At 39.6% G+C, this 25,381-nt stretch overlaps 1 protein-coding gene across 1 annotated transcript in view; it reads left to right on the top strand.

Annotated features, from left to right (window-relative positions):
- IL13RA1 (interleukin 13 receptor subunit alpha 1) overlaps positions 1–25,381 on the top strand; it is a 59,374-nt gene that overhangs the window by 17,390 nt on the left and 16,603 nt on the right. The window contains exons 3-9 of the mRNA XM_012739461.3: positions 1,520–1,658; positions 3,739–3,859; positions 11,765–11,952; positions 14,195–14,343; positions 19,951–19,998; positions 20,262–20,394; positions 23,483–23,579. Coding sequence (XP_012594915.1) covers positions 1,520–1,658; positions 3,739–3,859; positions 11,765–11,952; positions 14,195–14,343; positions 19,951–19,998; positions 20,262–20,394; positions 23,483–23,579 — 875 coding nt within the window. The remainder of the gene's footprint in view (positions 1–1,519; positions 1,659–3,738; positions 3,860–11,764; positions 11,953–14,194; positions 14,344–19,950; positions 19,999–20,261; positions 20,395–23,482; positions 23,580–25,381) is intronic.

Consider the following 25,381-nt stretch of genomic DNA (forward strand, 5'->3'; position numbering starts at 1 on the left):
CTATTCTTCCAGAGCTGACCAACTCACCCCTTTATTTATTTATTTATTTAGTTAGTTAGAGACAGTGTCTCATTCTGGTCCCTGGGCTAGAGTGCAGTGGCATCATCACAGCTCACTGCAACCTCAAGCTCCTAGGCTCAAATGATCCTCCTGCCTCAGCCTCTGGAGTAGCTTGGACTATAGGCATTGTGACACAACACCCAGCTGATTTTTCTATTTTTTGTAGAGACAGTTTCTCCATCTTACTCAGGCTGGTCTCGAACTCCTGAGCTCAAGTGATCCTCCCTCTTTGGCCTCCCAAAGTGCCTAGGAGTGCTGTATTGACTGGATCTAACAGCTATTCTGTCTCTATAAAGTGATTTTGTTTCCATGTCTTTGCTATGGTTTAGTCATTGTTGATTTGCTAGATACTTCTCAAAGGGCATACTTATGTTTTAAGGGTATCTCACGGTTGCCCTTATGCTCAACTGGCAGCAGGTAAATGATACAGCAGAATAGCTCCTTAGGGTGGTAGTAGAGCTAACTATGACAAATTTCCCGTTTCGTGGCCATCAACACGTAAATAAAAGGAAATAGTGTCTCAAACTTGAGTCAGAAATTATTGCAAAACAGGAAGTGCTTTACTTGGAGCTCTGACTAAAAGCAGCTCCATTCTTAATTATTCCAACTCTGTCAATTTGGGAAATGTTTATTTCCTAGAGAGCCCTTTAATTGCATTATTCTAAATCATGATAACCAGATTGGTGCTTTAGATCTGTGTAATGTCTATAAGTTGGCTTCCTGTGGTTCCACAAAGCTTATCTACTTTTCAAAATAAGAGTGTATACACTCAACACATATAGCAACCCTTGAAATTTATACGTGTGTGTGAGGTAGTCAAAAATAGTCAAACAGTACAGAAAGGGATTTAATAAAAAGTTTCTTTTCGTAGGCACCCCCTCCTTTACTTCCTCTCCCCACAAGTAACCATGATTCCTGGATTGTTAAAGCAATGTTTTTTTTTTACCTTGATCTTGATGGTACATTGTATCATCTTAGAATTGGATTTTGATAATCATGTTGTTTCCTTTAAAATTGCTTTTAGACAATTGATGTGTTAGCATGGTAGGCTTATAGGTAAATTTCATGATGTTTATACATTTAAAATGTGGCAAATTGTCTTTTTACCTATACCAGGGTTTCTCAATGGTGGCACTATTGACATTTGGTAAAGGATTTGTTGTAGGGGGAGGGGGTTGGCATTTGCACTATAGGATGCTCTGCAGCATCTCTGACCTTCACCCACTAGATGCCGGGAGCCTCCTCTCCCAAGTTATGACAACCAAAAATGTCCCTAAGTATTACCAAATGTCCCTGAGGGTGGCAGGGGGAACATAGTCACTCCCGGTGGACAATCATTTATCTATACCCTTTGAGAACTTACCATTTTTTACACACTTGGGCATGCTAATGTTTTATTATTTAAGTGTATATTTGTGTGTTTGCTGCAATAATGCCTCTTTTAATTCCCTAACCTTAGAAAATTGCTCCAGAAACTCGTCGTTCAAAAGAAGTGCCCCTGAATGAGAGGATTTGTCTGCAAGTGGGGTCCCAGTGTAGCACCAATGAAAGTGAGAAGCCCAGCATTTTGGTGGAAAAGTGCATCTCACCCCCTGAAGGTAACTGAAAGCACTATCTCTTGGTGTTTAGAGAATAAATCCAAATGCTCCATATGCTTGTGTTCATTAAGTCATTCAGTTCTCAAACATTTGCTGAGTCTAATAAGTGCCAGGCACTATACTGGGTACTGGCAACACAATGAAAATATGAGGATATATCTCTGCCTTCAAGGAGCTCACAGACAACTTGAATAATAATGCTTGATTATATAGCAGTTAATAATTTGAAAAATGATACACACATGCACACGCACACGCACATGTACACACACACATACTCCTCCCCTAAATTAAGCCTCGAAAGCTTATCTTGTGAAGTAAGGCATATGTTATTACCCTGATCCATTTTAAGAGGAAGAGGGAAACTGAGTGACTTGCTGTAGGTCTTCACATTCTAGGTACAGTGCTTTAAAAAAGCCAAAATACTATGTTACTCATTATATGTGAAGATTAGTTTGATATACAGGATATTTTGGGGGAAAGATGTTAAAAAGAGAGAATGCTGCCCTAGCTCCAATATAAGCCTGGTCCTGGGAAAAGCTGTCAGGTAGTGAGGTTGATCATTGTCCCCCAATTCCAGCTCACTCAGTGTCCTTTTGGCTCTTATATTACATACAGGGAATAGCATATACTGATAAAGAGCAGGGCTACCAGAGACAAGCTAAGTTTAAAATCCCAGGTCTGCCAGCTGTTAATTGTGTGACCTTGGGCAGATTACTTAGCCCCTCTGTACCTCAATTTCCTTATCTGTAAAATAGAGATTATGATGGTATCTACCACCTATGGTTGTTAGATTACATAATCAATATATGTGAGGTGCTCCAAATAGTGCTTGGCAAAGAGTAAATGCTGTATACATATTATGTATTAATATTATATCGTCCCTTTTTTTTCCTTTGTGTAGATACCCAGTTGTGGGATTGTTGGATCAAATGGTAGTTCTATTTTTAGTTCTTTCAGGTATCTCCATACTAGTTTCCATACAGGTTGTACTAGTTTTCAGTCCCACTAATAGTGTGTAAGTGTTCCATTCTCTCTGCTTTGACTCAAATTGTACAAAAGCAATTCATGCACCAAAACATTTGTACCCTTGTAATATTCTGAAATAAAAATTTAAAAAAAAATTAAAAGAGAGTAAACCTCTGGAAAAACAATTATATTCTCCCTTGGTTGGGTAGGACAGGGCCCCATCTCCCACCTCCAAACCTTAGCACTACATTCTCTCAACCTGCTTTGCACTGATCACAAACATAGGAATTACTATTTGTAAAAGTATAAAATTCATGACTGCCTGGAGGCTTGGAGCATGGTTTAAAACAACTTACCTCCTCTATTCTCATTTCTTTAGAAGTTTAACAATCTGAAAAATAAACTAAATTATACTATGGTTTAAAATGGTTGATGATGGTTCCGTACAGTACGTCTTCAAGAATCATGAGGGATAACAGGTTTACATTTTAAACAGAGGCATTTAATTTAAAGATATGATACATTACCTAAAATGGCTTTTTTAAAAATGGCAATTTCAGGTCAGAAAGATTAGAGGACACCTAAAGTCATTGGACACAATAGACAACTATTAAGGGTTAAGTTATGCTTACCTTTCCCCAGAATTGCTTCAGGAGGAATGTTTATTTTTTTAAAAAACAAGATGTGTCAGTATTGATCAAAAGACAGGAAAGTAAATTGTACCTAAATGAAGTTTTTTAAAAATACAGGTAGATATAGGGGTTGTTTGTATTTCTACATTCATTTAGGAATTCTGTAGTCATTGCCTGTGATTGACATATTATTCGATCTTTAACCTGTCTTTCCCGTTAGAGGTACGAGAATTAGATCCCTCAGAGATACCAAAGATGTTTTCTTTGTGTAAGGAGCTGAGAGATAAGGTCGTGAACAAATTACATTTGGGTTTTCTCCGTCCTGGGTGGCTTCTGGGTAAAATGGGATGAGAGATTAGGGATTAGCTTTCTGGCGAAGCAGTGTGCAACACCCATACCATCCTCTATGCCACAGAGCGATTGGCTGGTTTGCATTACAAGGGAAGAAGGATCCTAAACTCTTGGCGTGGATATTCTAGGTGATCCTGAGTCTGCTGTGACTGAGCTCCAATGTGTTTGGCACAACCTGAGCTATATGAAGTGTTCTTGGCTCCCTGGAAAGAATACAAGTCCTGATACTAACTATACTCTCTACTATTGGTGAGTATGTTCAGTATAGCTACTGGAGTACTGATTGTGATCGTGTTAGGAGCTTTTGGATCCAAGCTAGTTAAAAAAAAAAACAAAAAACAACAACAACAACCAGTCTATTCTTTTCTTCAAATCCAAGAAGATGGGCAGTTTGCCTCAATGGAAAATGCATCTGCTTTTGGTGTCTACTTTTTTAAAAAAATATATTTTAAAATATAGACCCACAGAATCTATATTGGGAAAAAAATGTGCAAGGAGAACCCGTATACCCTTCATCCAGTTTCTCCCAGTGGTGACATCTTGTGTAACTATATATAGTGCAATATCAAACCCAGAAAATTGACATTGGTACAATCCACTAACCTTATTCATGCTTTACCAGTTTTACATGAACTTGTGTGTGTAGTTCTATCATAAGGACCTCTCGAGTTGCCCTTTTATAGTCACACCCACCTCCCTCCACACCCCCTCTCCCTCACACTCTTCTCCCCCAAGTCTAACCTCTGGCAACCACTAATGTGTTCTCCATCTCTCTAATTTTGTCATTTCAAGAATGTACCTGGGGCCGGGCGCTGTGGCTCACGCCTGTAATCCTAGCTCTTGGGAGGCCGAGGCGGGCGGATTGCTCAAGGTCAGGAGTTCAAAACCAGCCTGAGCAAGAGCGAGACCCCGTCTCTACTATAAATAGAAATAAATTAATTGGCCAACTGATATATATATAAAAAAAAAATTAGCCGGGCATGGTGGCGCATGCCTGTAGTCCCAGCTACCCAGGAGGCTGAGGCAGAAGGATCACTCGAGCCCAGGAGTTTGAGGTTGCTGTGAGCTAGGCTGACGCCATGGCACTCACTCTAGCCTGGGCAACAAAGCGAGACTCTGTCTCAAAAAAAAAAAAAAAAGAATGTACCTGGAATGGAATCCTACAATATATAACCATTTAAGATTGGTTTTATTTTTACTCAGCACAATGCCCTTGAGATTATTACTGAGCAGCAGGCTCACTTCCTGACGTGCATAGAACCCAATACTATGGCCCTGGCTTTTGAGGAAAGAGAAAGCTTTATTGCAAGTCGACTGGCAAGGATACAAGAGGCAATGCTCAAATCTGTCCCCCTGATCTTGGGGTGATTCAAGCTTTTATGGCATTTCTAACTAGTCCCAGGTGATGCCAATGCAGCCAGTCTGCCAGGCTTATGGTGTTAACAATTAGGGTGTTAAAGCCCTTTCCCATTGTGTATGCCCAGGCTACATGACTTGCAATTTTGGCTCTGTGCCATCTGTAACAACTTAAGTAATGATTAATCAGTTTAAGCTGGTCTCGCAGTTTTATAATCCATATAACTTGTGCAAATCAAAAGTTCATTCCTTTTTATTGCTGAGTAGCAGTCTGTGATATGGATGTACTGTTTTATTTAACCATTCATTCACGGAAGGACATCTTTGTTGTTTCCAGTTTTTTTGCTATTATGAATAAAGCTGCTGTAAATATTCTCATACAGGTTTCTTATATGAACATAACTTCATTTCTTTGGAATGAATGCCCAAGAGTACAATTCCTGGGTCATATTATAATTGCATATTTATTTTTATAAAAAATTATCAAACTATTTTCTGGAATGGTTGGACCATCTTATAATCCCATCAGCAATGTATGAGTCATTGTTGTCTACCTTTAAAAAGGACAATGATATCATGCCCCAAAAGTAGTTTAGTTACCCACAAAATAACTTTGATATTTTTATATTTGATACTTTGGTGTTTGATATTTGTGACTATACCTACTACAAACTTGGTTAAATTTCTAAATTAGTCTTCAATTATTTCCTTTCCTTTAGAGCAGGGGTCCTCAAACTTTTTAAACAGGGGGCCGGTTCACTGTCCCTCAGACCGTTGGAGGGCTATTGGAGAATGCGGCGCACATTCCACACATGTGCACCATGGGCCCGGGATGAGTCAGCTGTTAAGCAGGACAGACAGCGCGGCAAAAACACCCCATGGTTCAGATAAATGTCCTTGGTGGGCCGCATGTGGCCCTCTGGCCGTAGTTTAAGGATGCCTGCTTTAGAGCCTATTAGCAGCAGGACAATGAAGAAAGGGCCAGGTTAATCCAGTTCAATTCAGTAAACCTTTGTTTAGCACCCTTTGGGGGTAAAACACTGAATGGGCAGCAGAGACAAGAAACATGTCTCTTTGCTCTTAAAGCTGAAAATATAGAGGGGAAGATAGTGCCTAATGTGGTTACTCATACTGAAATAAGATGGTATATGCTGAGGGCTGTTGCAGAGGGATAGAAAGACTCTTCTGAGAAGCTAGGGTAGAGCTTGGGATGGTGGTGGAGGTAGGGGGAAGAAGGGAGGCTTTGATGAAGGGGGAAGACTGCCCAGATCAGGGAGTGTCTCAGAGGCTGGCCTCTGGGGAAGAGTGTTCCAAGGAAGGGGGATATTTAGTCAGTGTGATAGCAGGGTGGAGAAGGGGAGATCTAGCATTGTAAGTCTGCCTCCACATGGCCTTGTCCCCCTTACTAGCATTCGTTAAGACTGCTTCTGAGAGAATGGGATGTGGAGGGTCGTATCCAGGACTTCTGAAGCTATGGGATAAACATGGCCTTTCATCCTGGAGTGCCTATTTTGCCTGATAACTGGATGAAAAATAGTTTTGGTGCATTAAAACACTCATGGCTATATCATGGAATAGAATGCCAAAAAAAATCACATAAAATTGAATGAAAACCTCCAAAGTTGCTCTGGGGTTCACATTCATTCTCCTTCCCGGTAGAAGGGTCCTCCTGACATAGTTGAGAAGCACTGCAGGTACAGCCAGATGCCACTGAGATTGTGTGGTTCTGTCTGGAGGGTTTTTTTCCCCCTGATGTAAATAATTCCCATCAGAGGTTTTGTAGTTTCACTTGCTCTTCTTGGTACCTGTTGCTTCTCCTTTATTGAAAACTCTTCAGTGGCTCCCTGGTGGCTTCATGTTAAAGTCCAAACTCTTGAGCTGAACAAACCACGCCCTTTATGACCTGGCCCCTGTCGACTTTTCCAGCCTCAGTCACATCTCCCTCCATGCACCCTTGCCCCTCTTGCAGCCTACCTTCCACCCATACTGAATTTCTTTCAGTTCTTCGAACTGACTCTTCAAATCCCCCAACAGAATACTGGAAGTCAATCAGAATATTCAAAGAGAATAGTGGAAACATTTTGCATCCTCTTGTAGCCCAGGCCTTTCCTTTTCACCTCTTATTTGTCCTTAGCTCAGACACCATTTCCTCTTTAGGATGCCTTTCTTGACCTCTCGTGTCTAGACATGTGTCCCTTCTTCTTGTCCCACGGCATCTTGTGCTTTCCGGTGTCATAGTACGCAGCACATTGTGTTGTCATTTCCTGTTTACTTCATGGTAGCCTGCCACAGGCTGCAATCTCCCTTGAGAACAGGGACTGTGTCTTGTTCCCCTTGGTGTTGGTCACTTGGTGGATATTCCATAAATAAGTTGTGAATGTTTGGTAGGATTGAAAGCTAGAGAACATTCAGGGTTAGGGTGAGGACTTAGGAGTTATAAGCAACTGAAGAACATTATAGTTCAGGAATAAAAGGAGGGAAGGATTGAGAAGATCTTCCCCCTCCCCCTGAAGAATTGCTAGTAAACGGGCCAAAGAAATAAACCTTAGAAGGAGTAGCCTGGCTCTGCTGATGTTGCAGTGAAGTCTAGGAAGAGCTGTAAGATGTCTTGTGGGTTGGTAGCATCTCTGTGTTTATTATGCTATTAACCTTTCTTGCTTTTCCTGGAGTCATTATTGGTGAAACCACAGGGAAAACCTTTTAACAGTCTGTGTCTATATAAGGGACAGGAAAAGAATGGAAGAAATCTTAAAACCGTATCTCATTCCATAGTAGACTGTGTGGGAAAGTAAGCTATTAGTATGTGGGCATGGCACTGGAGGGAGATGATGGCCTTGGGGTTGTTATAAGACAAAAGTAGGGAAGTGGTTTGGGGTTATACTAGTACAAACCAAGTCTCAGTACAAATTGTAGAAAGAGTGTCCTCTCTGGGTGAATGAATTACAAGAAAAAACTGGACCAACCAATTCGAAAGCATAGCATTCTTCTTCCTCTGAGCTGCAGTGTTTCTCTCCCTCTGGTCTGATGCAGGGTTTTGCCAAAAGCTGACAGCAGATGGTGCTTGGGCTGCATTTCAGCCCTTAGCTGATGTCTTTTTGCAGGGCGCAATGTGTACAACCATTGGAGGTGGCTCAAGAAGCAATCCCAAGAGAGTGGTGGTTCATTGGCATAGGGGGTGGTGCGGAGAGCAGATATCAAGGATCCTACTTCTTCTTTTTTCTTTTTTTTTTTTTTTTGAGTCAGAGTCTTGCTCTGTCACCCTGAGCTAGAGTGCCATGGCATTAGCCTAGCTCACAACAACCTCCAACTCCTGGGCTCAAGTGATCCTCCTGCCTCAGCCTCCCAAGTAGCTGGGACTACAGACACATAGTAGAGACCAGGTCTCACTCTTGCTTAAGCTGGTCTCGAACTCCTGAACTCAAGTGATCCTCCCACCTCGGCCTCCCAGAGTGCTGGGATTACAGGCATGAACCACTGTGCCTGGCCAGATCCTACTTCTTGTCATACGCATTCCCAGAGCTGCTCATCATCAGCAGGTGCTCTTTCTGTAGCGTAGACCTGTGCTGTCCAATGTGGGAGCCACTAGCTACATGAGGCTATTTACATTTTAGTTGAAATTAATTAGGCTGGGCGCAGTGGCTCATGCCTGTAATCCTAGCACTCTGGGAGGCCAGGGCGGGTGGATCGCTCGAGGTCAGGAGTTCAAAACCAGCCTGAGCAAGAGCGAGGCCCCATCTCTATTAAAAATAGAAAGAAATTAATTGGCCAACTAATATATATAGAAAAAATTAGCCGGGCATGATGGTACATGCCCATAGTCCCAGCTACTCGGGAGGCTGAGGCAGGAGGACCGCTTGAGCCCAGGAGTTTGAGGTTGCTGTGAGCTAGGCTGACACCACGGCACTCACTGAAGCCTGGGCAACAAAGTGAGACTCTATCTCAAAAAAAAAAAAATGAAATTAATTAGAATGAGGTCAAATTCAAACTTAAGTTGCTCAGTCTTACTAGCCAGTTTCACAGGTAACTAATGGCTCTTGTATTGGACAGCACAGATATGGAACATTTCCATAATCCCAGAAAGTTCTGTTGGATGGTATAGATTCTATGTCTTCTGCCCTCACCACCTCAATCAAAGCTTATTATTTCTGGAGCTGTACTTCTTGGGTTCAAATCCTGGCTCTCTTCCTTACTGCAGTATGATTTGGGGCACGTCCCTTCTCTCTGAGCCTCAGTTTTATAATCTATAAAATGAAGATGGTAATAAAAATAGTACCTATTTCTTAAGGTCGTTTTGAGGGCTGTTATTGTATAAAAAATGAAGCTGTCACTAACTGCTAGCATGTATAGAGTAAGCACTCAATACATGATTGCTTTAATTATTGGGTTTTTTTATTATTCATGCCCACTACCTTATAGACGTAGTCAGTATATAGTGCTGGCCTCTTTCCCCACCTCACAGAATTAGCACCTTACTCATACCTCCTCCTCTGCTCTCCCCTAAATAGATCCTTTCCAATCAAAACCTCAAAAGGAAGTCAAGGCACAGTACTTATTAGCGAGCACCCAGAAATGGTTTACATAGATTTACACCAGTGTAAATCATATCAAACAAACTGCCAAAGACTATTTCCCCTAATCCCCAACCAGAAGACGAATCATTATTTGGATTCAAAATCATTCTTTAAAGCCACAGGTCAATGACTCATGTCCCTGTAGGCATAGTCTGGCATTAAAAGGAGCCTGGCCTGAGTAGCTGCGGACTAGCCATGCCAATCAATTTTAGGGAATTTCTTACCACGTTAATCATCTTCAGAGTTGAGGGACTAATCTTTAATTTGTCCATTTCCTCATGTCTGTAGTGATTCTAAAGAGAGGACTTCAGTGTGTAAATTTTAACAAGAATCACCTGTTATCTTCATTTATTATCTGATTTTTCACAAGAAGTCCAAAAAAGTTGTCTATCTAGAACTGGTATTTTCCCCACTATTATTATTTCTATACTACAACAGAGCTGTTTTAAAATTTTATATCTAGGATCTATGAACATATGTGAGATACTCAGGTTACAAAAATGAAAGAAAGCATGGCAAGATGACCCATTAGAGGAGTTCCTTTCATTATTCAAAAAACTAATTTTATACATGGTTTTCTTCAGTTATGTAAGAAAAATGTCATAACTTTCTTTGGTTTCTGTTTCTGGCGGTGGGCGGAAAACATTCCAGGACTGTGATCCAAAAACTACTCATGACAATAACTTAATTTTTAAAACAGTTTTCTCTCATAAACCACAGGGGCCTGCAATTAGGAGGAAAAGCTTGTAGACTATCTCTTGAAGGAAGAGAGCATTTTCCATATTGAAGCATTTCTTTGCATAACCTTTGAAAGAGTAAATACATTAGCTCTGAGGTTTTTGTTCTGCTGATTGGCAGTAGAATGCCCTGAACAATTGCTGTCAGAATGCAGGTTCCTAGGCCCTGACAAAACCTTCTAAGCCAGATTCTCTAGGAGAGAGTTTCAAAAATATGCATTTTAAATTATAGCAGAGGCTTCTGAGATAACAGTTCAAGGGTTTAGGACTTTTTACTCGTAGTTCATTATTTTAAATATGTCTTCCTTTTCTGCATAACCTTTGCACAGCTCCTGTTGTGGCCAATGATGTAAGGCTTGACACTGTGTCTTCTGCCAGTTACTGAAAAACAGGGTTATCTGATAGCCTTGACAAAAAAGTGTAGTGAACGCCTTCTGTCTGCCTGCATTGTGCTGGGTACTGATGATTACTGGGGAATGGTATGTGCAGAGGTGAAATGGGAAATAAGATACCAGCAGTACTATTAATACTTATGGAAGGTATTTAAAGCCGCACAGTGAAGTAGGACACTTAGAAAGTCATTGCGTTTTGGAACATTGCTCTGGCAGTGACTGGAGTGCATAAATAATGAAGGTCAGGGAAGTCAGTCTGAGAAGAAATGAAGCCTGAAGTGATTAGGGTATGGATGAGGGTGTGGGCAATGGGAGTCTCATAGAAGGTGAGAATCCAAGAAGCTTTACAAAGGAAGAAAGAACAGATTTTGATGATAGAATACAGGGAGGAAAGGTGATTTCAAAGTGTCTAATCTAGGCACCTGGAGAAAATGAGCTGTGACTGACAGAAACAGAAAGGTTGGAAGGAAAAGCAGTTTAGTGGGGAACAGGGTGCATGATATGTTTTGGACACTGAATTTGAGGCAAGAATAGAGCACTCAAATGGAACAATTGGAAATCTGGGACTAGCTCTGAGGTGAGAGGTCAGGACTAGGAATCCCCAGCATAGAAATTATAGCTGAGGGTTGGGAGTGATAAACTGGAGGTGAGTGGATAAAGGAGTCAGAGAAGAATGTGAGTGCGACACCCCTGGGAAGAGAGGGAGAGGAACAAGCCTAGCAAACAAGGAAGCAGCAGGCAGAGGGACCAGGGGGGAACCATGGAATGAATTCAGCAGATAGGCATTTTTAAGAAGCATAAAACTTCCAGTCCGGTGCTCAGAACACTTTCTCTTTCACAGAAGAGGAAATAGTTAGGACTCTAATAGTTTCCATAGCTACTGACAGTACCAATATTCATCAAAAAGGAACAGTCTATTCTTCCTAGTATATGAAATGAGCCACATTGTAAAACAGGGTTTTAAAAAAAGCTATCTTGTCTTATTGCAAATATTCCTTTTCATGGACATATCCTTCAGTCATTAAAAAACATTCTGCCCTTGTTTCTTGAATACCTTGTTAAAAATAATACAGAAGGTTGTCTCATTTTATCTTGTAGGCACAGCAGCCTGGGAAATATTCTTCAATGTAAAAACATCTACAGAGAAGGTCAGCACATTGGTTGTTCCTTTGATCTGACTAAAGTGAAGGATTCCACTTTTGAACAACATAGTGTCCAAATAATGGTCAAGGATAATGCAGGAAAAATTAGACCATCCTTCAATATAGTGCCTTTAACTTCTCGTGGTAAGTTTTAGAAGTCTACTATGATAGTGTGGGTAAAAAGTTTTCTTTTGGACAATCAATACAAATAATAATGATGATTTAGGCCTTAAGATCTTCTAAAAACAAGGGAATATATTTATGTATTCCTTTCTTTGATAGATCCTTTGTAAAGAAGCAAGCTTGGAAATGCTAATATTTATTGAGCACATGTGCCAAGTGCTTTATCCTTATCCTGTGTACTTAGGAGTATTCTGAGACTTAGAGAACTTAGTTGTAGAACCAAGATTGGAATTGCATTAGTCCGTTTTCTGTTGCTTATAACAGAATCCCAGATACTGGGTAAAGAAAAGGAGGACAGGCACAATGGCACATGCCTGTAGTCCTAGCTACTCGGTAAACTGAGGTGGGAGGATCCTGTGAGCCCAGGAGTTTGAGGTTCTAGACTGAGTGGCAGAGCAAGACCTTATCTTTAAAAACAGAGAGAAAGAAAAGGGAAGAAATTTATTTCTCACAGTTCTAAAGGCTGGGAAGTCCAAGGTCAAGGGGCCAGATCTGGTGAGGCCCTTCTTGTTGGTGGGAACTTTCTGCAGAGTCCCAATGCATGGTAAGGGGACTAAGGATGCTAGCCTAGGTCTCTCTTCCTCTTATAAATCCACCAATCTCACTCCCATGATAAACCATCAATCCATTAACCCATGATCTATGAATGGATTAGTCCTTTCATGAAGGCAAAACTCCAGTCGCCTCTTAGAGGCCTCACCTCTCAGTACTGACACATTGGGGATTAAGTTTCTACATGAGTTTTGGAAGGGACAAACATTCAAACCATAGCAGGAAGATAGGCTGTCTGACTCTAAGATCTATTCTCTTTTCACATATGACACTTGAGAGGATAATGCTCATATGATCATATGTAGTTTCTGAATAATCTAATTCTTACTTAGAAAAAGCTTTGATTGAAAGTAATATGATCAGAGGTGATATTCAAATATTTAACACTCTGTATGGTATGGACACTGATCAATCTTAAGAACCAGTGTAGCCATATCTGAATATACCAGCTACATGTTGGCCTATTTAGGAAGAGCCTTCAACTTGAACACAAAATATTTGATTGAGGTTCTAACTTCTCCACTTTAGACAAGGCATGTAAACTGTCTTCAGGTATTTCCTTAACTGTAAAATGGAATATATAATCCCTCTTGGGATTAAGTATTCACTTTGTTGTACAACAGATCTCTAGAACTTTTTCATTCTACAAAACTGAAACTCTATGTGCATTAAACATTAATTCTCCTTCCCTTGGCAACTACCTTTCTACTTTTTGGTTCTATGAATCTAAGAATGACTACTTTAGATAACTCAAGTGAGTGGAATTATACAGTATTTGTCTTTTTGTAACTAGTTTATCTGACTTCACATAATGTCCTCAAGGTGCATTTGTATTGCAACATGAATTGTGGTCTTTGATTGTCACATGTGAGTATCAGCTAGGGAAGCCCCTTGCACCTGGTGTCTTGCTACTCATCAGGTAGAAGCATATCTGGACCCAGGCATTTCTTTATTCTCTATATTGTAGCTAAATATCCTGATTATACCCTGGTCATTTTCTAACCAGATGCAGGTCAGAATTTATGTCATCTGCCAAATACCTTAAAGGTGTTCCTTAAATCTATTTTACTAGGCAGTTTTAAATAAACTTCTTCTACTAATTATGCCTAGTCAGAAATTCTAACACTATATATCTGATCATATAAGGCCATTAAAAGTATCAGCCCTATTTTGATTTAACTTAGTGAACCTTCGTTATCCCTACATATATAGAGAGAGGCATCCTTCAGTATCCATGGGGGCTTGGTTCCAGGAACCCTAAGGACACCAAAATCTGCAGATACTCAAGTACCTGATGTAAAATGGCATAGTATTTGCATATATCCTATGCACATTTTCCCATATACTTTAAATCATCTCCAGATTACTTATAATACTTAACGCAATATAAATACTAGATAAATAGTTGTTATACTGTATTGTTTAGGAAATAATGACAAAGAAAAAAGTCTGTACATGTTCCAACCATCCATTTATTTTTATGAATATTTTTGACTCACAATTGGTTGAATCCATGGATATGGAACCCACAGATAGGGAGGGCAGAGAGAGAGAGAGAGAGAGGAGAGAAGAGAGAGAAAGTATGTGTGTGTGTGTGTGTAATCAAATAACTTTTGAAGCTAATTTGTTGTGTTCCATTTCTATCTTTCAGTGAAACCTGATCCTCCACATATTAAAAATCTCTTCTTCCAAAATGGTGGCTTATACGTGCAATGGGAGAATCCACAGAATTTTATTAGCAGATGCTTATCTTATGAAGTAGAAGTGAATAACAGCCAAACTGAGACACATGTTTTCTCTGTAAGGATTTTTAGATTGTTGTTTTTATTTGGATGTTTTTCTTTTACTTGAACTTCTTCCATTAAAATATCAATGAAATGTAGCTGTTACATTTATCACCTTATGATGATGATGATGATGATGATGATAATGAAACTTCTTATCTGAAATAGGGCATGTTGGAAGATTTGAGGGTTTATGGTAGTACTGCAAGGTTCAAGCCATTCATTGATTCATTTGCTCAACACATTTTTAGTAAGCATCCTCCATGTGCAAACCAATGTTTTATGTGTTGGGGATAAGGCAGTGAACATGACACCTGATGGACAATTTTTTTTCCTTCATGAAGCTTATATAATAGAACATAAGTACGTAAATGAACAAGCTAATTTCAGAGCATGAGTGCTATGAAGAAAATAAAATGAAGTGATGTAGTAGAGTGATTGGGAGGGCCTGAATGATATTTGACATGAGATCAGATTGATGAGCAGAAGCTAGCCACGTGAAGATCTGGGGTAGAGGAGACAACAAATATAAAGACTCTGAGTCAAGAATGAGCTTGGCATGTGTGAAAAAACAGAAAGAAGGCCAATGTGGCCAAAATATAGTAGAAAAGGATGTCTTAAACGCAGTAGGCACAGATCAGATTATGTAGATGCTTGGAGGCTCTGATAAGGCCATTTGTTTTTCTTGGATTTGGTGCCAACTAAAGTATTCAAATTTGAGTAGTTAGTATTTGTTGGATTATGTACATTTATGCTATTCGGAATCTAATGCAAAACATGCTGATTAGAGGTCCTATGGGACATTGACCAGAATGAGGTATAACCTCAGGGCATCAGCCCCATTGTTCCACTTTAGAGTAGAGGTCATAAACTAGGGCTTCATACATTTTTGTTTGGACCACAAAGTGGGGTTTTGTTTCTTTGTTTATCAAATTTGATTTTTTTTTTTTGCCCAAATTTAAAATCATGATACCTTAAGAGTATATGTCCATGAGGTGGCGCCTCAAGACCACAAGGACTGTATCACTCACTTGTTTGCTACCTGTCTGGTCCCTTTATACATTTGTGTGTTAGAGGTTAGGTAGAAGCTAAGTGTTTTATAGGCTCCTTTAAAGGAGCCTAACATCTTGCATGTGAACAAATTCCTTGGTTCAGTTATTTCAGCTCATTATGGAACTTTCAAAATGCTGACTAAATTAAGCCACTGTTGACAAGGTATAACTCCAGAGAGAGTGACCAGGTCTCCAGCAGAACAGAACTCTTCTGGGCATTTATAGATGAATCTGTCTGCTGAAATATAATAATCATTAATAGTGCCAGAAATTACGGTGTCCCCATGAAATAACTGCAAAGGAAAAAAACAAAGGACATTCACATGGAGGGGAGCTGGTGCTTGAATTTTCAACAAAGTGAATTATCAGAAAGCTAAAATATACTTGAAAGCTAAAATATACTTGATTACTCCAACCTTTATTGTTCTCTCCTGTCTTAAATCCTGAGACACATGCTACTTACATTACTCACTTTGCCACTCAGTGACATCCTGCTCTTTAACCTGATCATATGTGTGCCTTTTCTCTCCACTGAAAATATAAACTCTTGTAGGAGGAGTCAGGTGGTATCTACTTTGTACTGTTCCTTCTACTAATAGCAGATAACATATATTGAGTGATTACTATGTGCTAGGTATTTTTTTTTTTTTTTAGACAGAGTCTCACTTTGTTCCCCAGGCTAGAGTGAGTGCCGTGGCGTCAGCCTGGCTCACAGCAACCTCAAACTCCGGGGCTCAGCGATCCTACTGCCTCAGCCTCCTGAGTAGCTGGGACTACAGGCATGTGCCACCATGCCCAGCTAATTTTTTTTTTTGTATATATATTTTTAGTTGGTCAATTAATTTATTTCTATTTTTGGTAGAGACGGGGTCTCGCTCAGGCTGGTTTCGAACTCCTGACCTTGAGCAATCCGCCCGCCTCGGCCTCCCAAAGTGCTATGATTACAGGTGTGAGCCACCACGCCCTGCCTGTGCTAGGTATTTTAATAAGCACTGTATCTGAATTGTCTCATTTAGTCCTCACAATAACCTGAAGGATCTAGGTCCTGTATTTTGTCTCTACAGACGAGAAAAATTAGTTACTCCTAAGGTCACATTTCTAGTAAGTGGTAGAATCAAGATTTAAACAAAGTTCTAACTCCAAAGCTTATATTTGTAATCGATGGAGACCACCTCAATATTTAAAAGCAGTAGCCATCATTTATTAGGTGTTTATGAGTGTTACAAAGGTATTCCTCTATGTGCTTTTTATACAGTAGCTCATGAGAATCCATGAAATAGATACTACTTTAATCTACATTTTATTGATAAACTAAGGCTCAGAGAGGTTAAGTAACTTTCTATAGGCCAAAGTAGTTGTATGATTTTGAAGTCAGTATGACTTCAATGGTTTATTGGTCACCATGTATTAAACTTAGAGAATACTTAGTATAATACCAGATACATAATCATCACTTAATAAGTTCTTGTTGAATGGAGTTACTTTTTTTAAAAAAAAACAAACTTCTGAACCGAAGAGAACACATATACTATGGAAGTTATGTACGTAAATCAAAACTGTAATCTATTTGAAATTAACTTTGTTTGTACACTTGAGTTTAATGTTCACTCTCCTAGCAGATGTTCACCAACTGCTTCCTCTCCTAGAATGTCATCAGCTTTGTGTGCTCACTGATTTTGAGTTCTGCTGGTTAGACCTTTTTTTTTCCCCTTTTTGCAAGATAATTCAGGGAATTATTTTGCCTAGTGTTAAGAGGAGTTAAGAAGGGGAAGGAAGTAAGCTGGAACATGAACCAGTACCATCACATGGGGGCTGTGGTTAGAGGTAGCTCATGACAAAATCATGAAATAAAAAACAACTTGTTTTTGACCACACCCCCATCCCTGCAAACTATCTACTTGGGGCTCTGTGCCTTTGTTTTCCTTCTCTCAGAGGTGCCTGAGTAGCTGATATACTATGCAAGAGGATTTACATTTGAACAAGAGCCTGGAGACATAAATCTACACATTGATTTACTGACTTTGGAATTTATATATGTGGGAGATGGTCCAGGGGAGGAGGGACATCAGTTTGCAACTTGATCCCTCAAGTGGTAGTTGCCACTTATGATTCCCCAGCAGGCCTGTGATTCCAAATGGCCAGCAATAGAGTACAGCATCCCCCTGAGTGGCTTTTGCTCTGCTCCTGTATGAAATATTGGAAGAATGGCCCTTTGTCATTTGGTTGGCCTTTCATCTCTTCCCAAATTCTAGTGGGAACCATTTAGTCTAAATCCTATGGATTCATTTTGTTGCTACTTCTAAAAGTTTCTATAAATAGAATTATACAGAATGAACATTTTTGTGTGTCTACCTTCTTCCACTCAACGTTGTGTTTATGAAATTCACCAATAGTGCTTCTTGTAGTTGTAGATGGTTCATTCTCATTGCATTCATTCCATTGTGTGAATATGCCATGTTTTATTTATCCATTCTCCTATTGATGAACATTTGGATAGTTTACAGTTTGGAGTTTTATGAATAGAGCTTTTATGAACATTCATGTTTGCCTCCTGGTGCATATGTGCATACATTTCTCTTGGGCACATATAGAGGCACATATGGGTCATAAGGTTACATACAATTGTCTCTAGTAGATAATAACAGGCAGTTTTCCCAAATGGTTGTGTCAGTTTACACTACTAAGCAGAAATTGAGAGTTCTAGATGCTTTATATCCTCACCAACACTTAGTATTGTCTGGTGGGTGTGTATTGTTATCTTGTGGATTGAATTTGCATTTCCCTGATGACCAGTGAAGTAGAGCACTTTTTAATACGTTAATTGGCAGTTTGCATATCCTCTTGAGAAGTACACGTTCAAGTTTTTTTTGCCAATTTTTCTGTTGGGTTGTCTGTCTTTTCCTTATTAAAACCACTTCAGTACAGCGCTCACCGGCCGCGAAACCTTGCCCACAGCTGACACTCGTAGTCCGCACGATAGTTTGTGCTGTGCATTGACGAAGGATTTGTTTTGCTCTTGTGTGATGAGGACAGCTTTAAAGCACTGAAAGCTTGTTTTACTTTACAGGCAGCTTTACTTGCCAATCAGAATAGGTAACATATACATACATGTTTTCATTACATTATTATTATTTTTTTTTATTTCGGCATATTATGGGGGTACAGATTTTAAGGCTTCAATAAATGTCCATTCCCCCCCTCCCCCCACAAGTCTGAGTATCCAGCATGACCATCCCCCAGATGGTGCACATCTCACTCATTATGTATGTATATACCCACCCCTCCCCCCTCCCCCCTGCCCAATACCCTATTACTGTAGTACCTATGTGTCCACTTAGGTGCTACTCAGTTAATACCAGTTTGCTGGTGAGTATATGTGGTGCTTGTTTTTCCATTCTTGGCATACTTCACTTAGTAGTATGTGTTCCAGCTCTAACCAGGAAAATATAAGATGTGCTATATCACCGTTGTTTCTGAGAGCTGAATAGTACTCCATGGTATACATATACCACGTTTTATTAATCCATTCTTTGATTGATGGGCACTTGGGTTGTTTCCACAGCCTTGCAATTATGAAATGTGCTGCTATAAACATTCAAGTGTCATTACATTATTTTTAAATGTTCACAATTTTATTTTGATAAATGAAAAATTAGAAAAGTCATATCACGGCTGTGGGCTAAAGTCACTGTGTGTATTCATCTGTAGTCTCGAAATGGTTAATTTGTAGGGGGACAATATATATGCAAGCCCTTTGTCAGAAATTGCTAATGTAGTCTGGGCACAGTGGCTCACACCTGTAATACCAGTACTCTGGAAAGCTGAGGCAGGAGGATCACTTGAGCCCAGAAGTTCGAGACCAGCCTGAGCAACATAGCAAGACTCTGTCTCTGTGAAAAATTAAAAAAATTAGCCAGGTGTGGTGGTGCATACCTGTAGTCCCAGCTACTCAGGAGGCTGAGGTAGGAGGATCACTCGAGCCCAGGAGTTTGAGGTTGCAGCGAGCTACGATGACATCACTGTACTCTAGCCCAGGCAACAGAGTGATACTCTGTCAAAAAAAAAAAAAAAAGAAGTTGCAAATATGTTCTCACATTCTACATATTGCCTGTTTGTTTATTTCCCTAATAGGGTATAATTTGATAAACAGAAGTTTTAAATTTTAATATAGATGATTTTATAAAAAATTTTCCTTTATGGTTAATGTGAGTTTTTAAAATCTTGTTTAAGAAATATCTTCCTTCTTCAAAGTCATGAAGATGTTCTCTTAAATATTCCTCTGAAAGCTTGCTGTATTTATATATTTGTTCACTTATTTTATCTTTTTCATTTATATCTACAATATATCTGGAATTGATTTTATGAATAGTGTGAGGAAGGGGTCAAGATTCTTTTTTTCCCATATGGATATGTAATTGACTTGGCACCACTTATTAAAAAGGCCAATGCTTTTTCACTGTACCTGGCCCCCTTTTAACAGGATAAAAGGAAAGTTTGTTAGAAACGGCTAAATGATATAAAATGTGTTTTTTAAAATTTGGGACTTGTTCATTTTGTTTTTTATTTTCCAGGTTGAAGAGGCTAGATGTCAGAACTTAGAATTTGAGAGAAACGAGGAGGTCAGTAAATTCAACGTTAGCTATTTGGACTTATTCAGAGTAATTGGGGGTGGGGCAGGGCAAGCATAGTGTAAATTTGAGCTGCTTTGGGAAAAACAAAGTACTTTGCCAACTGTTTTTCAGGAGTCAAAGTCAGATAATTTGAATTGCAGTCCAAGTATTAATCATATACAGAATTTGGCAGATAACTATATTATGATTTAATAGCAAAGAGAAAGAATGAACTGATAATATTCCTTGTGTATTTTTATTTTATATCTAAGGATATGATTTGTTTCATGGTCCCTGGTGTTCTTCCTGATACTTTCAACACAGTCAGAATAAGAGTCAAAACAAATAAGTTATGCTATGAGGATGACAAACTCTGGAGTAATTGGAGTCAAGCGATGAGTATAGGTAAGAGAAGAGGATTTCATTAAAATTTAAATCATTGATGTATGGGAACTAAGCTAAAGCAGAAAATAGACTGGGAAAAGGGATTATCATGCTTTCTTGATGTCAGCCAGAGAGTATTTACAGTTAAAATTTATTTTCTTTTTAATCACTGTCAAATCACTCAGGGTTAATTTACAATATACAGCTCGGTGAAACCACAATCCAAATGGTGTTATCTTCTCCTCTGTCCCATCTCTACCTTTATATTAACAACATGAACAAAAATATAGAAGGCAGGCATAATCAAATCTGCAGGTTGTACAATGCTAGAGGACTGTCCTATGTGCTGATTGATAGAATTAAGAGTAGATCAATGACTTTGATGGCATTTAATAGAGATAAGCCTGTATCTAGGTTTGAAAAAAAAACATCATTTATTAATCAAAAGGCTGAACAAGGCAGACTCAAGTACAAGATTCTAAAGACCTACATTTTATGGATATGCATATGGTGGTGTGGTATATAAGGCTTTATTTGATTTTAAGCTCAATGTGACTCCACATGGGAACCTTAAATATTCCTAAAAGACATAGACAGTCTTAAATAGCAGTGATAGTGCTACTCTCAGAACAAGAGAATGCTGCCAGGAAGCTGGGGCACAGGGGCGGGTATGGTAGTCTGGCCACATTTGAAGTGTGCGGTAATTCCATACTGAGCACTACATTGAAGTAGATGCATTGGCAGAATGGAAAGGGTAGTCAGGATGTTGAAAAATCTTAAAACTTGGTGAGGAACAATTGATGAAGTAACCTTGAGGAGTCATGATTGCTGAATTCTAATATTTGAGATATTATCAAATAGAAGAGGGAATAGGCTTTCCTTTTTGTGGCTCCAGGTAGCAATATATAGAACGAACTTGAAAACTTTTTTTTTTTTTTGAGACAGAGTCTCGCTTTGTTGCCTAGGCTAGAGTGAGTGCCGTGGCGTCAGACTAGCTCATAGCAACCTCCAACTCCTGGGCTCAAGCAATCCTGCTGCCTCAGCCTCCTGAGTAGCTGGGACTACAGGCATGCGTCACCATGCCTGGCTAATTTTTTCTATATATATTAGTTGGCCAATTAATTTCTTTCTATTTATAGTAGAGACGGGGTCTTGCTCTTGCTCAGGCTGGTTTCGAACTCCTGACCTCGAGCAATCCGCCCGCCTCGGCCTCCCAGAGAGCTAGGATTACAGGCGTGAGCCACCGCACCCGGCGACTTTTTTAAACAGCTGTCTAAGAGTCAGAGAGACAGGTTGTTGAGGTAGTTAATTTCCTATTAATTGAGAGGCTGAACAAGTTATGTACCGGGCCTGCTGTATTAGTTTATTTATTGTTGCATAACAAATTACTCCAAAGTTAAGCAGTTTAAACCAATACACATTTACCATCTCATGGTGTCTGTGGGTCAGGAATCTAGCCACAGCTTAGCTAGAGGTCTCATAAGGTTGTAGTCAAGCTGCAACTAGGACTGTACTCTCATTTGAAGACTTGTCTAGGGCTACAGAATCCACTTCCAAGCTCACTCATGTAGTTGTTAGAAAATTTATTTCCTCACTGGTTGCTGGATGGAGGCTGTGGGGCATTGAATTGTGTCTCCCAAAAAGATATGTTGCAAGTCCTAACCCTCAATACCTGTGAATGTGATCTTATTTTGGAAATAGGGGTTTTATAGATATAATCAAGTTAAGATGAGGTCATACTAGATTAGAGTAGACCCTCAATCTAATGACTAGTATCCTTATAAGAAGAGGAGAGGATACACAGAGACATAGAGTAACACATAGACACACGGGGAAGAGGCCATGTGAAGACAGAGGCAGAGACTGGAGTGATGCAGCTAAAACCAAGAAAAACTCATGGGAACCAGCAGATGCTAGGAAGAGGCAAGAAGGGATTCTTCTCTAGAGCCTTCAGAGGGAGCATGGCCCTGACAACACCTTGATTTTGGATTTCTAGCCTCCAGAACCATGAGAGAATAAACTTCTCTTGTTTTAAACCACCCAGTCTGTGGTAATTTGTTACAACACCCCTAGAAAACTAGGACAGAGGCTTCCCTTAGTTCCTTGCCACTTGGACTTCCCCACAGGGCTACCTCGTGACATGGAGGAGCTGGCTTACCCAAGTGAGTAATCTGAGCAAGAAAGAGTATATGAGAGAACACCCAATATGGAAAAAACTTTTTTATAAAACCATTTTTATAAGGTCAGGTGTTTTATAACCTAACCTCGGAAATGATATCCCATTACTGCAGCTGTTCTGTTATTTAGAAATGAGTCCATTAGTCCAGCCTACGCTCAAGGGAAGGGGATTGCCCAAGGGTGTGAATATCAGGGGACAGGAATCATTTGGAGTCATCTTGGTAGCCGCCTAAAACCATGGTGCTAGGCCCTGATGATGCTTTCTAGATGTTCATGCCCTAGTAGGAAAAATGAATGTATAAATAGATAAATGACATTCTATGTGTTAGGTGTAACAAAGCAGGCTTTGGAATTGGACAGTGCTGTATTTTAGGCCTGACTCTGTCATTTGCTAAATGCTTCTGAATGATTTATTAAACTTTTCTGAGTCTTATCCTTCTCATCTGTATAAATGGGAGATAATACTGTCGATAGCATAGATATAAGTATGTAAAAGCACCTCATATGGTATCAGATATATAGTAGGTGCTCATTTAAGAGTAGTAGTAGCAGTGGTTATTGTTAGGATTATTTTTGGTATTTAATAGTAGTAAGTAACCATTAAGAAAAGATAGTCACTATTAATGAGATGACACATTTACTAACTATAACATCATTGTTAATAGTATCTAAAACTAATTAAAGAGATTCTGATTTCAGATAATCTTTAAGGTGTTTGCTCATTCAGGGAATTTCAGGCACCAGAATAGGACTTTTTGGGGTTTTTTTTTTTAGCTATTAAGAGAAGATAAGATGTATGAAGAGTTTTGGAAAATAGATTGGGGTAGGGAGGAGAAATATTTGTGATCTCACTAGCTAATGGAATTGTTGTTTGGTTTATTACTAAAAGGGTTTATTTCTCATGTCTTTCTATTTGTTTTCCATTTGCCAGGTGAGAAGCCCAATCCCACATTCTACATAACCATGCTACTCATCATTCCAGTCATCGTTGCAGGTGCAATCATAGTCCTTCTGCTTTACCTAAAAAGGTAAGGCCACTGTCCAGGCAGGTTTTACGGTTTCTGCTAGGCTGGTTGCTGTGGTTATTACTCTTTGTGCTGGTTTTTTATGTTTGCCCTATGTATTTAAGCATTTTGGCCATAAATGGCTTTTGGTAGCATGACATAGCAAAGAAGTATTATTTTGCCCATTTTCCAGTGAGGAAAGTATTGGATTAGTTTCCTAGGGCTCTGCTCAAGCATTGCTCCTTTTGCATGGGTTTAGGATTGTTGAATAAGCCCTATGTTCACTATACTCTTTCAAATGCCTAATTTATCAACAGTTAGTCAGTAACTCTTGGAATGAAGTTTTAGAAATGGAGACAATTACTAATGAAATGACCTGTGTGGTATTAATGTAAAGCAGACTGCTACCTAATGCTGTAGGGAAGAGAACTTCATCAAATATGGTACTTACTTATTCCTTGAGGATGTTTTATTTTCTCTGTCTCACTATAGGGACTGTTACTTGCTCTTGCAATAAATACCTAAGGTTGGAATAATGTTATTAAACTGGGTCCAGAACTGATATTTTATCATTATTTCAACATTCATTCAACATACACATATTGTCTATTTATATGCTAGGCACTATCTAAATACTGGGGTTATAGCAGTGAACAGAACAAAGTCCCTGTCTACATTCTAGTAGGGGATACACACACACACACACACACACACACACACACACACACACACATAGAGTGAGAAGTCGGTGGGAGAGGGATGGGAAGTGATAGGATGCGCATTTTATATAGGTTGGCTGGGGGACACCTCTCTGTGAAAGTGACATTTGAGGAGAAACTCAAACAAAGTAAAGGAAGGAGCCATTCAGATATTCTAGGAAAGAGCACTCCAGGCCAGAAGACCAGCAAGTGCAAAGGCCCTGAGGCTGGAATGAACTTGTTGTGTCTGGCTGGACTAGAGTGTGCAAGGGGGAGGAGGGTGGCAGGAGGTAAGGCTGGAGAGGTTGGCCAAGCAATCACATACATCATGGCAAGGAATTGAGATTTTATTCTAAGAATGATAGAGGAACATCAGAGAGTTTTAAGCCAGGGAGGGATGTGATCTGATTTACTGTCATAAAAGATCACTGTAGTTACTGAGTGAAGAATCGAGATGGGCAAGAATGGAAATAAGATTAGTTAGGAAGCATTGTAGTGTTTTGGAAGAAAGATGAGAGTAGCCTCTACTTGGGAGTGAGCAATAGAGGTAGTAAGAAGTGGTCAAACATGGGATATATTTTGAAAGTAGGATTGAAAGGACTTCCTGATAACTGCTTGTCTGTGGACATATGAGGGAAATTGAGGATTCAGGGATACCTCTTAGACTTTAGGCTTGAGCTACTGAGTGAATGCCCGTGCCATTTACTGAGACAGAGAAGATTGTGAGGAAAGCTAGGTCTAAAGGAAAGGTGAGGACTTCAGTTTTACACATTAAGTTTGAGATGCCTATTAGGTATCCAAGTAGAGATGTTAAATAGGCAATTGTATACACAAATCTGGAGTTTAAGGGAGATGTCTGGGCTGGAGATCTAATTTTGGGAGTCTCGGCCATGTCAATGGATTTAAAGCCCTAAGACCGGAAGAGAGTGCTCATAAAGCATGTGAGATAGAGACAAGGACAAGACCAAAGCCTGGGGCACACCCTGGGTGATGAGGCAGACCCACCAAAGAGTGCTATAAGATTCAAAAATAGGAGAGAAGTAAGAAGAGAAAAGACAAATTAAAGAAGCATATACCTTGTTCTTAGAACTTTTTTCAAAATTATACACAGCGAGTGCCCATCTGATG

Source organism: Microcebus murinus, chromosome X (assembly GCF_040939455.1).
Source record: "Microcebus murinus isolate Inina chromosome X, M.murinus_Inina_mat1.0, whole genome shotgun sequence".
Taxonomy (NCBI): domain Eukaryota; kingdom Metazoa; phylum Chordata; class Mammalia; order Primates; family Cheirogaleidae; genus Microcebus; species Microcebus murinus.